The sequence below is a fragment of the Pungitius pungitius genome, chromosome 6 (genome assembly GCF_949316345.1).
Source record: "Pungitius pungitius chromosome 6, fPunPun2.1, whole genome shotgun sequence".
NCBI classification, from domain to species: Eukaryota; Metazoa; Chordata; class Actinopteri; order Perciformes; family Gasterosteidae; genus Pungitius; species Pungitius pungitius.
The window spans coordinates 6,274,721-6,288,839 of NC_084905.1; the positions used below are offsets into that span (position 1 = coordinate 6,274,721).

The window sequence follows — 14,119 nt, forward strand, 5'->3', positions numbered from 1 at the left end:
ACATTGTTCTGCCTCTTGCGGTGCAGGCACATCAGACTGTACCCTTATGTACCCATAATGTTGGGGTGGGAAGGGGCTCCAGGGACCAACACCAGAAATGAGCCACATAGCCATATTTGGGTCCCAGTGTGTATAGTTTGAGGAACGCCGCGTCGGACAGAACAAACAGCAGCAAACCTCCCTGCCCCGCTGGAAGTTGTTACCGATGGCAACGTGCTCCGTCATCCCGCCAACGTCACGTGGTGTGAAGAGGATGCGCACACATGTTCACACAATTCGATGAGCGCTCATGTGTGCACATGCAAACAGACACGGGCTGTTTGGTTTGAGACACACAAACACACACACACACACACACTGTCGTCACTCTACTATGAAATATATATAAATTGTGAATGCTGTTTATGTCGGCCTGCCTGCCTGCCTGTCAGCGAGGATCTGCAGCCGTTGGAGGAGAAGCTGGGGAACGTAGGCAGTAGATCCTGAACTCGCTGCTCTCTCACCACACCACAACCTTTTTGTACCATCACCACCAAAATCCTTTGAAACACGTTTCTTTCAGACTGCCCGGAGGACAGCAATTGGCTTCAACTCAGTGACAACCAATCCCATCCTGTGAGAAGATTTGTTTTGGGGCTCTGTTGTTTTACCTCAGCGTCACGGCGTGTTCCGGACAGCTTCCTGTCCGGAAACTGCTCCAATCACAGCGCTGCGTGTCGCATGCGCCTCTGAAGCTTTGTTCTTTGTCTTCCTGTTGCTTCCAGATTCAACACACGACTGAGATATTACAGTACAAACGCATGCTTTTTTGTACTTTCATCACTTTGCGTCACAAAAGCAAGGCGGGTGGCGACGAATATTTTTCCAGTTTTGTCAGAGCTCTTGCAAGTATAACATTGTCTTTAGGTAATGTCTTTGAGAGAAGCGGACATTGATTTATTAAAATGATATTTCGGTCAAAGCCATATTTCTGGCGGTACACATACAGCATGGGCGCCGTATGGATGCAGGACTTCCCCCGGAATCACCTCTGCTACTGACACAGTAGGGCCATCGCTCTGCCAAGGACACAGACTCAGAGGGAGCTCCATCCTCTGACTGCTGGGTGTGGAGGTGGGAGGAGACGGGGGGGGCGGGGGGGGTCACAGCGTAGAAGAGCTGGATGCGGGGAGGCGGCGACCGTGTACTCGTGGAGCGCTCGCGTGAAGTTCAGGAGAAGCACAAAAGGCCACGGAGCTACTCAGGAGACCACGCACACGCCGGGTCCCACAATCACGCAATAAAAGAAACAAAACCCATTTTAAACTCTGGCACACTGCAGGAAGAATGAGAGGAGATGTGTATCAGAGCAGGGAAGACGAATCTGAGGGATGTGCTGAAAGCAACAACTCACGCGCACACGCATACACACATTGAACCATCGGTAACAACACCCGGGCCAGGCGGAGGAACCAAAAGGCAGGAGTTATAGAAAGAGGGCTGGAGGGTTATAAAATAAAGAATATATCCATCAACATATTGTACATAAGAGAAAAACAAATGTCAATAAATAAATTGTAAGTTAAAAATCTGTTGAGAACTATGATTTAAGATGAAAAAAGTCGATCTCGTCAGTCCTGTCTGCAGACAGTGGAAGCAGACGTGTCGCTGTAATTTCAGCTGCAGCTCTCAGGGCCTGGGGTTCAGACCGGTTTGGCCCATTTTGGTTCTTTACTGCTGCTGGAGCTCACATAAGTCCATCCTCTGGACTGGGTCGGCCCCTGTTGTGTCCATTCCGCTCCAGCTTCTCTCTCAGGGATGTTTCGGGCCGAGCTTGGGCGAGGTCAGCCACGGGCTAGCTACCTTCGGCCGAATAATCGGTGGAGCCTTGGTCCTCCTCTTCCCCCGCAGTCCTCCCGCCGGGGTGGGGGGGGGGGGGGGCAGAAGGGGGTGCTGCACGTTTTCTCTGTAATACTCACATGAAATGTATAGTTGTTGTAGCATCGATAGGCTGACTCTGAAAGCGGTGCTGTCTTTAAATAAAAAAGTGAATAAACAAAACAGCCACTCCAATGTTGAGCAGTATCACCATGACAACCAGGAACGAGCTGTAGGCCTGCGTGGGAGAGAGAGGGGGAGGAAAGGGGAGAGTGTCAATAATCGGGACACACACACACCTACACACAAACGTACACACAGGGCTGTGTAACTGTTTGCAGACATTTCTAATCATCCATTTACCTTATTTAACAAAGCAAGACATATCTTATTACCACATGGTTCTTCATGTTAAATAACTGCAATTCAGTTTAACAGGAAAAGAAAGAAGAGGGGACCACAGACCACCTAACCTACCCATAGGTGGTAAGTGGCTATATGTGAACTTTCTTCATAGGGTCGATTTTCTGCTCTATTGTGTTAATAGATTCATATCAGGTTAATGGTGATCAAAGGATTTTTTGTTGTTGTGCTGAAATAATATCAACATTTGAATGGCATTGATTGGACTGAGCATAATGCAGGCACATCAATAATCCTGTGCCTGTGTGCTGACTACACCAAAGATACTTTACCTTAGTGCTGCTGTGTGCTACTAAAACTAATGGAACTGTTTAGCTTTCTCCAACCCATATTCCTTTAGAAAGTTTGTTTTGGAATGGAAGGATCCCATTGTTTCTTTTGTCGAAGGACCCAGTGTGATGCTAACTTCTGAGGGGTTGTCCTACAAAAATACGTCATCCATCCAGCACCAGAAACTTCCTCAGACAATCTAATAAGATATCAATAGGTTCACTGCCCACTGTACCTCCCTCTCCCTCTGGTTTGCTTTGTGTTGGTGGTGTCTGGAAACATGAATACAAATGCTCAAAATCTAGCACAAATGTCACAAAGAGAGGCAACAAATTGTTATGCTGTATTATTATTTGCAGAAGCGAACCGATGAAGGAGCAATTTGCATCTTAAGATAAATAATGCAATCCCGCGTGGGTCCCGCGGGGAGGCCCAGTTCCTGTGACACAGTCCGGTCAGAGGGCGAAACTCGGCCGCAGAACGGCAGCCCGGACCTGGCGGGACGTCAGTGTCCTGCTCAATGACACTTAAGCAGATGCTTGCTGACAACCTGGGTCATGCGGGTCAAAGCCAGCCTTTCTGACCACCTGTTCGTTCTGGGTAAATATGTGAAAGTGAATCTCGAATGTTCACTGACATTATCATCGATGCAGCAGATTTGTACTTTTCACCGGCAGAAACCCTTAAAACGGTCTCCTTTGTTTGGAAATGTTCCATTTCCTAAGTATTTACATGAAGTGTGTTTTGGACTACAGTCTGGTTGTCTAATCGTTTTAACCACGGCTGCAGTGGGAGGACGGAGCGGGACTCACTGTGAGCTGATATCAAGCAGCAATAGCACAACATTGTTGTAAATGAATTTGTCCAGAGTGGCTGCTAACAAGGTTTCTGCTGATCAATCCGGTGAAGGGCTTATCGCAGATCTATGTCACAGATGATTACCAGACCAGGTTTAGGAAATCCTCTGATCATTAGCCTTCTCTATTTAGAAAGGAAATATGTGCTTTTCACCACACACTGGACTACGATTTGCGACTTGTAGATATTCACATCTCTTCTCTCTTTCAAAAATGGGATGCTGATAACTGAATGATTTAATAACTTTTCTGTCTAGTTTTCTCATTTGTGCCAAAGGTCTGTGATCATTCACTATTAGTATTCCTAACGAGTAAATCATATGAAAACTCAGATGAACAAGACAAGTTGTAAAATACAGAAGGAACTCCAATATCTGTATTCTAAATGAAGCTAGCTTTAGAATACAGATATGGTAATGGTATTTTATACCAAACAAACAAACAAGATACAGTGTGTTAGATTTGCCCCGGGAAACACTTAACTAGGAACATACTCATTTGTGTTTTGATGTTGTAGTTTAGACACTTTAACAGTGCTAAATCATTTTCACCAGAAACCGTGAGAAAGAAAACTCTCGGACTGGACTTAAAGGGCTCTTTTGCACTTAAAAGGATCCCGGAGCTGTAATTTCACAAGCATGTTGGAGAAGTACCGTGACCTGTACGGTGGAAACACAGCAAGTCCCACTCTCTTCTGAGCTAATGAAAACACAACCATCTATGCCTGGTATGCCTCAATATCTAAGTATATGTGTGAAACTGACTATGTGAAACTGCACACTCTGCGCCAAAACAGGTCAACTCTAACATTTTTTTTTTAATAGCTAGTATTTACTTTATAAAAACCCACCAACAGAGCCTCAATTATCCTGGTGTATAATAACTTAAATGCACAGAACACAGAGCAGTACTATTTATAAGTGTGTGTGTGTGTGTACATATATGTATATGCTTCCACCTAAGACAGCTTTACTTAAACTCTTAAACTGCAGACCAGCCAAAATGCAGCAGCTTGTGTGCTGACCACAATCAGCCAGCGATTTAATGTACACATATCCCTCCTGGGGGTAGCAACTTATAATGTGTCAAACACGTTTCACAGGCATGTGCCTGCTAAATCTGCTCCTTTCATACAGGCACAAGCCTTTCACTTGTTCCATGATCTTCCACTAAGAGAAGGAGGTTATCTGGAGTTGACAACAGCATCCACATCTGTTTACATTTCCGAGGAAATTTTTTCTCCTTGATATTACTTCATATTTATTGAGATTTCATTTAGTCACTTTTAGGATCTCTCTGTCATCATGATGTTTTTTTGTGGGGCATCTCTTACTCGATATGAGCCTTCGGGATGCGGGTAGGTTCATCTTTGTGTTCCATTGTGATGAGTGGTTCATGTCTTCCAGTGGCCACAGAGGTGCAGAGCTATTTTGGTACAGCGGCATTATACTACATAGAGTTGGGAAAAAGAAGTACGCTTTTTTTGATGCACTAATGCACTTTTATGTTGCAGTCCAAAGTTTGATTGGCTGATTGATTGAGTGTTAACATCCCAATGTTTGCAGTATATTTATCGAACTGTGATAGTACCTTTGTGTGCTCTGAACCTGTCTTACACAAATCTCACTTGCTTCTCTGCAGCAGCAAACAATCACACACACACACACACACATACACAACCTCCAACCATCCACCGCCCCCCCCAACCCCCCGCCCCCCTGTCACTGACACACGCCCACCGATTGGCTGCCGTTGATGCAAGGCATAAGCTGTTTCCTAGCAACAAAGAGCTGGTTAACCAATAGGGGGCCTTCTAGCGAGGAAGGGGCTAGTTTGCCAGTCTGCTGTTACTAAGGTGCAGAGAGGACCGCTGGGGTCCTGTATGTCTGTGTTTGGTGTGCTTTAGGCTTTGTGTTTTCACGTAGCAGGTAGCAGCAGCCGTCCCCGAACTACTAAATAAGCGACTTTACCCACGGGGCCAGTCACCACGTTGGTGCAGTCACATTTGAATGAAAGAGAACAGGTTGTGTGGGGAGAGTGGAGCTGTGTTTAACAGTTTACACACAAGTAGTGTGTGTGTGTGTGTGTGTGTGTGTGTGTGTGAGCGTGAGAGAGAGGAGAGAGAGCTCCCATTTGTAATGTGTGGCTTTCACTTGCAGCAGATTTTTCACTTGGTTTCATTAGCTAATGCTGCGACTGTATCATTATCCAGGATTAGCGTGGTTGGGGCCGTCCACCAGCCTGACTCAAGACGAAGCCAAAAAATTATATTAAAACAGCGTAATCCTTTGCCCGCTTCTCCGTAGTACAGACAAAAATTCTTTCTTTATTTTACAAGGTTAAACCTTGTGCCTCTCCCCCAGGATTATCTTAATATGTGGGATAACATTGTGTTATGTCACTGGGGATGGAATGTATCCTCATGACAGTGGGCAATACATCCTTTTAATCAAATTAATGTGTGGCAGTGACACGACAGAATTGACAAATGCACCTAACAGTCGCTGTCCGATATAGAGCCAGACAGAGCCGTGCAGAGGGGCCTGGGCACACCGGGCGACCCACATTACGCAATGTATTACAAGTATTCGACTGCATGTAACTGAACACCAAACACATCAAACCTGACTGATTTCTAGGATCTCTTCAGAATGGCGTTGACATATTTTCTTGTTGTTGACAAGCTTTTTCTGTAAAAGGTGCAGACGGCCCTCTGTTGAGGGATGGGTTTGTGGTCTGGAAGCATCCGTGTCAAGCATACGACAAACACCAGCCGAATAAGCCACACTGCGTTCAAAGGGGGGAATTATTGAAGCTGGCTGGGGAGATGTGCTGCCATGCCCTGCCACTGATGTGGACTCGGGGTCTCACTGAAGGACCTGAAGTCATGCCCCCAGAGCAATATACCAAGAAACCCCTTCAATCCTCTTAATTCTTTACCCTGGAAGGATCCACAGGGGTCGAGAGCTCATCAGTGAGATCTGGTCGTGGCAAAGATTTGAATCACCAAAATCTGCACTGATGGAATTGTTCAGAAATATAACGTCATGGGGGGTCAGCTGTTAATGCACATTGGCTGCTGAGGAGAAGGCAGTGACCGTTTGTTGACCGGGGTGAGTCCTGTAAAGAGTGCTCTCTGCAGTGCTGTAAGAGCGAGTAAAGTGTAATGTGTTGGTGAGGAAACCAGTCATTATTTGAAACTACAACATTAGGTGGCTTACCGAGTTTCCTTTGCTCTGCATGAGGTTGTGGTCCTGCTGCTCCGGTAGTATGGGGGAGGACTTCAGAGGGGGGGAGAGGGTGAGGTCCCGACGCAGAGGCCGTGAGTCCATCTTTTCCCCCGCTCTGTCCGGCTTGTGCGCTGAGTCTTTGCCCCCTTCCCTCCCCTCTTTTCCCTCCCTCCCCTCGCGGTTCTTATGCCTCTGGCGCTGCACTGTGTGCGAGCGGCCCTCTGCGTGAGCGTGACTGTGCCCAGGCGTCTCCTCCCTCGGCCCATCGGGCTTGTGGGTAGTGGAGTCTCTGGGCTGTAAAGGCTTCATCTCCATCTCATAATTGCTCATTTTCTCCTCATCCTGCTCCAGCAGTCGCCCCCCTCGACCGTGCATGGCCCTGTGCCCCGAAGTCCAAGAGGCCGACGAGGCCGACTCCACCCATCTGTCCCCTCTAGCCTGTCTGTGATTGGATGATCCATGCTCCCGGGACTTGTGATTTGCGGAGCTGTGTTTGTGTCCGTTGGTCCGGCTTGCTCCTGGTCCGCCGAGCCCGTCGCTCCCTTTCGTCAACCCCCCTCTCCTCTTGTCCTCGCTCCAGCTGTTGGCCCGCGGGTGCTCCCCCTTCCCTCCTCCGCCGCCCGCTTCGACTCCCCCGCTTCCTCCCTCCATGGTCACCTGGATCTCCTTCTGCCCTCCTCCCCCTCCTCCCCCACCTTTCTCACTTTTCTCTCCACCCTCCTTATTCTTGTCCCCGTGGTCCACGGCGGTCTGCCGGTGGAAGCGGGCACTTTTGCTTCGCTGGGACGGCCAGGCCGGGGGAGGTGGGGTGTGGGGGGGTGAGGAGGAAGGGGGGCTGAGGTCAGGGGTGGCGGCGTCGTTCGAGGGGTCGTCGGAGCCCGCGCTCTTCACGTAGAGGTCCGGGCTGTCGGTGGTGCCGGCGCTACTCGACAGCCCCTCGCCCTCCACCTCGCTGGAGACCTGGCGTTTGGGGCGCTGCACCTCCATGCCTGCAGAGGACAGATGATGCCAGAAAGGAGATTTTTGGAGGTGGTCTCTTAACTTGTTAGAATTGGGCAACAATTACTGTTTAAATGCAAGCTTCGGTAAAGCCAATAATGACATGCACTTTATTTCAGAAAGAATTAATGAAAGTAAAGGATAGTACTTTTTTTAAAGCAAAGCGCCCTACAACGTGGCCTACACATTTTTGGATCCCCATCAACAAACATCGCCGACAAATACCATGACCAAAATGAAGACAAGTCCATCAAATCAATTACACGGCAAATAGAGTGGCACGACAAGGCCGTTTGAGATTTATACCTCAGACGGCGAGCCCAGAGAGTGCAGTGTAAACCAAAGCCATCTTAGTGATGTAACTATTTAATCTTTTAAAACATTTTTTTCTACTATAAATCTCCCAACGGGGTAGGGAATCTGGGATGATAAAAACAGATTTTAATCCTAACCATTTTTGCGCATGCGCTTTAGTTTTTATCTGCAAACAAATGCAAAGGAATCGGTTAGACGATGGTACACACGATGGGGCCCAGGATGGGGCACACGATGGGACACACGATGGGGCACACGATGGGGCACACGATGGGGCACACGATGGGGCACACGATGAGGCACACGATGGGGCACAGGATTGAGCACACGTAGGGGCACACGATGGGACACACGATGGGGCACACGATGGGGCACACAATGAGGCACACGATGGGGCCCAGGATGGGGCCCAGGATGGGGCCCAGGATGGGGCACATGATCGGACACACAATGGGACACACGATGGGACACACGATGGGGCGCACGATGGGGCCCAGGATGGGGCACACGATGGGGCACACGATGGGGCACACGATGGGGCACACGATAGGGCCCAGGATGGGGCCCAGGATGGGGCACACGATGGGGCCCGGGATGGGGCACACGATGGGGCACACGATGGGGCACACGATGGGCCCCAGGATGGGGCCCAGGATGGGGCACACGGTGGGGCACACGATGGGGCACACGATGGGGCACACAATGAGGCACACGATGGGGCCTAGATGGGACACACGATGGGGCACGCGATGGGACACGCGATGGGACACGCGATGGGACACGCGATGGGACACGCGATGAGGCGCACGATGGGGCGCACGATGGGGCACACGATGGGGCACGCGATGGGGCCTAGATGGGGCGCACGATGGGACAGTCGATGGGGCCTAGATGGGACACACGATGGGGCACGCGATGGGACACGCGATGGGACACGCGATGGGACACGCGATGGGACACGCGATGAGGCGCACGATGGGGCGCACGATGGGGCACACGATGGGGCACGCGATGGGGCCTAGATGGGGCGCACGATGGGACAGTCGATGGGGCGCACAATGGGGCCCAGGGTGGGGCACACGGTGGGGCACACGATGGGCCCCAGGATGGGGCACACGATTGGGCACACGATGGGGCACACGATGGGACACACGATGGGGCACACGATGGGGCACACGATGAGGCACACGATGGGGCCCAGGATGGGGCCCAGGATGGGGCACATGATGGGACACACGATGGGACACACGATGGGACACACGATGGGGCACACGATGGGGCGCACGATGGGGCCCAGGATGGGGCACACGATGGGGCCTAGATGGGACACACGATGGGGCACGCGATGGGACACACGATGGGGCACACAATGGGTCCCAGGATGGGGTACACGATAGGGCACAAGATCGGACACGCAATGGGGCGCACGATGGGGCACACGTTGGGGCACACGATGGGGCCTAGATGGGACATACGATAGGGCACACGATGGGGCACACGATGGGGCACGCGATGGGTCCCAGGATGGGGCAGACGATGGGTCACACGATGGGGCACACGATGGGGCACACAATGGGGCCCAGGATGGGGCACATGATTGGACACACGATGGGGCATATGATGGGACACACGATGGGGCACACAATGGGGCCCAGGATGGGGCACACGATGGGGCACACGATGAGGCACACGATGGGGCACACGATGGGGCACACGATGGGGCACACAATGGGGCCCAGGATGGGGCACACGATGGGGCACACGATGGGGCACACAATGGGACACACGATGGGGCACACGATGGGGCACACAATGGGTCCCAGGATGGGGTACACGATAGGGCACAAGATGGGACACGCAATGGGGCGCACGATGGGGCACACGATGGGGCATAGATGGGACATACGATAGGGCACACGATGGGGCACACAATGGGGCACACAATGGGGCACGCGATGGGTCCCAGGATGGGGCAGACGATGGGTCACACGATGGGGCACACGATGGGTCACACAATGGGGCACACGATGGGGCACACGATGGGGCACACAATGGGGCACACGATGGGGTACACGAAGGACGCATCAACACAGACAAAATGTCACCACGGCTTCTTGTTTACGTGTCCTAGAAACAGACAACCGCTGAGAGGAGAATAGATGGCAAAAGAACAATCACTGTCATCTCAGGGATCCCTGTGTGGAAATGTACAAGTACTTGTCATGAAGTCAGGGTGCTTGTGTGTGTGTGTGTGTGTGTGTGTGTGTGTGTGTGTGTGTGTGTGTGTGTATGCCCCACTGTGCTCAGGAGTGCATGTTCTTGTGGGTAGGCTACCTGCGGTGCTGTACAAGCGTGAGTGACAGTGGTACCGACTCCAAGCTGGAGGGTGGTTCAAACTGACCTTTATCACCATCCCACACACAACATGTATTTTGTTAACTATATGCCTGCTTAGCTGTGTTTGTTGATTATGAACATATGAGTAAATATGGATGGCGTGATTTTGCTGAGTTGTGTGTGCCCACCATTTCCTGGGTGCTGGAAAGAAGGGGAGAACTGCTTGGCGGTGACCCTCGCCATGCGACTCTCCTCCTGGGCTTTCTGAGCGGCTTCCACCGCTGCCTCAGCTTTGCCCTGCGAATGAGCCGTCCTGATGCACAGAGGACAGGGACACAGAAGCGTGAAGCGCCAAATTAATAAAATAAACTTTGCACTTTGAATTTTTCAGAATCATTGGTTGGTATTGGAGTCCAAAACAAATTCCTTTGAGGAGAAAAAGTGTAGCGGGAAGGAAGGAGATAAGGTAACCTTGTTCAAAAAAAGAACTGAACTGAAAAGCATTGTCCCAAAGTACTTTGATAAAATACAATAACCAAGCTTTGAAACCATAAAAAGGTGGCAACAACATACCAAAGTATTTAAGGTAAAGCGCTGGTTTACCATAAAGTTAGCACAACAAATTTTAATAGACACAACAATCAGAAAAAAACGAGTTCACTTCCAATAACTTTGTATTCACCACTAATCGCCTGAACAAGGGTTCTGCATTGCGCCATTTTGTAATCTCCCTCACGTTTAGGAGCAGTAGCAAGATAATTTACCATTACTCGCTAGATGTTTTTAAGATTTTAAATTAAAAAGATGTTCATTTTAATATAATTTTAAGATTTATCATTATATATTTATCATTTTGAAGGCAAGAAATAATTCAAATTCCCATGTGATAAGTTACAGTTTTTGAGTTGTGAGGATCGCTGGTAGTGTGCGAGCAGCTGGTTAGCGTTGATACACACACATGTTGATTTTTAATTGACTTTTGCTGCCAGAAGGGATACACACTGATTCACACCAACCGCTGGATGTCAAAATAAAAAATGAGAACTGACCATTTAGAATTAAGATGGCTGATCTGTTAACGCTAACAAGCCATTTATTAGCTAGCCGAAAGGCAAATATTTTGATTCATTAATTTATAAACTAATATTTATAAGTCAAAAATCTCCACGCAGAACTTGGAAACTGTCGCTATGATTGCTAGGAGCAGCTAACTTAACACTTTTCAAGATGATGAGGCTAAGAAAAGGTTGCTAAGAAATTGAACCACCAATTGCATCTGCCAAGATCTGACATATTTATAGGAACTCAAATGATAAATCTCCATAGAGTTGCATCTCCATTGAGCCCAGGTATGTATAATTCCTTGACAGGTACTACTACATACAGTGTATACCCCTTTATTCATATCTGACTCATCTGCTCTATTCTATTTTGTCGCTGATTATAAAAGACACCTGAGCCAGAAAAAGGCACACGAAAACACTGTGAACAGCGTGAAATACAGTATTACATGATACCACCCACAGTAACTCATTTATTGCAGAGCAACAGTTAGTATTGAATTCCTCTTTTTAATCATTTGCCTGAAAATGTGTTTACTCGCAGAAAATGATTCCTTTCTCTGCCGGCTCGTCTCATCCTCTTCATCCCTAACTGCTCCTTTACAGCCTCATATACATATCTCCCTCGCTCTTTATTTCCTCCCATGTTCCATTTTACCTCTTTCTAATTGCTCCTTCTATCTTCATCCCAATCCCCTTTCATCTGCTTCTTGTCCCTCCGTCTCTTTCTCTCGGTTATATCAAATACATTTTTCTCACAATTACAACCCTGCTCTCACCTTTGTCTCTTTCACTGTCTTTCAAGGGGCTCTCGACTTGTGTCCTTTTCTCTCTCTGGGCAGTAACAGTCTTGATGCAGTGTTGCATGTTGATGGCTATTGATTTTTTTCCCCTTCTCCCTGCCCCTCGCTGCACTCTGTGCCAGCCCTGCTTTGCCAGGGCCCACGGTATACTCAACACCACCATGTGTGTGTGTGTGTGTGTGTGTGTGTGTGTGTGTGTGTGTCAGTGCGCATGTCGGTCGCGGGGGAGGTAAGGTGCGAGAAGAGAGAAGACGACCGTCTTCCTGTTTCAAATGATATAATCGTATGGTGACATTGTTGACAGAACTCTCATGTTTCCAAGGTTTAAAGGTCAAGAATAACCTGCTTTCCATGCAAACGTACTCTTGGCACAACCAGCTCTCACCTTGGTGCTCACACCAAACCACAGAACACTCTCTGTTTTCTCCCCCTCTCTCTCTCTCACCCTCTCTCACCCTCTCTTGCTTGCTTTCCGTCACAATTTCCCGTCCAACTAGTTGTCAGCCCAGGGAACAACCTGTTTCAGGATGAATCAACTGCCCGGAGATAAAACAGAAGCCTGTTCGATGGGAGCTTGGTGATACAACACACCACATTATGTTTTAAAAAAGAGCTGCAGATGGATGGCAAGAGGAAAGGAGTAAAGTGATGAGGATGGAGGAAGGGAGGAGAGACAGAAGAAAGGTGCCGAGGATGTAACTGTGAAAGGCATTGGGAGAAACTGAAAGAGAAGAAAGAAGATGGAGTTAAAAGGGGTTACGCATTCAACATCAATGAATCATTAGCAGATAAAGTGCAGAGAAGACCACAATGATTCCCCAAGACAAAAGTGGAAGGTCATGACACAAAGCAGCAGGGTTTATGAGAGAGATGGTTGAATATTATTTTAAGAGCTACAAGCAATGGATGCATTAAATAAAGTTAATTAAGCTCATTTTCTCTGGTCTCTTAGAGGGTAGTTTAGCGAGCCCATTACGTTCACCATTTAATGGGCGAATTAAAAATATTCACCTCATTGGGGCATTGAAGAAATAGTCAGTCAATCCCCTCCTGGGGACCATGAATGTCTGTACACAATTACACGGCCGTTCTTTCAAAAGTTGTTCGATCTGGACCAGTAGTGAACCAAACCATCTCCAGAGCAACGCGGCCCGTGTGGAAAAAAACACACACAGGAAGAAAAACACAGACCCGCTGAGGTTAGGCGAGGAGAGAGAGTCTAATCCAGGACTCAGGCTAAGCCCCTCCATCATCTCCGTCATTACTCTGAACCAGCTGATGAGGGTGATTCATACCTGAATAACTAACTGGGCTTTCCGGTGTGCATCACTGCTTCTAGTGTGTGTTTGTGAGGAAACCAGGTCATATGATTGCGGTGAATGGCTCCATCCACAAAACACAGTGAGTCACCGGTGTGTTTTTCTGGTGCCAACTAATCACAAACAACAACAAATAACTTATCACAGGTGGCCACATCAGTCACCTTAACACACTTGATCGCGCATATCTGCCTACTATCACACACACGCACACACACACACACACACATACAAATGGTATGTACTACATCGGGCACGTTGTCAGTTGACACAGACTCGGGAGCCAAACCTGACCTTTGACCTCTCTGCGTTCCGACATGGAATCAACCTTAAGAAGTTGGACAAACGTTGAAAAAGCCTGCGAACATATTTAGAAACACACAGGTGCCACCAAGAAAGTTTCTTTGTTTGACAAAGTGCCGAATCCTCCTTGAACCAGATTGCTGTCATTTAGATCCATGAGTATCTGCAGCCAGCGTCATGTGACTGTGTTGCACCCCTCGGGGGGTCCTCCAGGTGTTCACAAGGAAATACCCTGCTCTGCTGCCCTGGGAGTTGGTCAGAGAGGGAGAAGCTGTTCTGCTGTCTGAATCTGGGTTAGATATTTCTGTGTGTATGTGTGTGTGTGTGTGTGTGTCACAGAGAACG

The 14,119-nt window shown here is 48.7% G+C and overlaps 1 protein-coding gene across 1 annotated transcript in view; it reads right to left on the bottom strand.

Moving 5' to 3' along the window:
• Window positions 1-1,906: 1,906 nt before the first annotated feature.
• jph3b (junctophilin 3b) overlaps window positions 1,907-14,119 on the bottom strand; it is a 32,779-nt gene continuing 20,566 nt past the window's right edge. The window contains exons 4-6 of the mRNA XM_037451571.2: window positions 10,477-10,601; window positions 6,629-7,626; window positions 1,907-2,095 (exon numbers count right to left, since the gene is read on the bottom strand). Coding sequence (XP_037307468.2) covers window positions 2,015-2,095; window positions 6,629-7,626; window positions 10,477-10,601 — 1,204 coding nt within the window. The 3' untranslated portion in view covers window positions 1,907-2,014. The remainder of the gene's footprint in view (window positions 2,096-6,628; window positions 7,627-10,476; window positions 10,602-14,119) is intronic.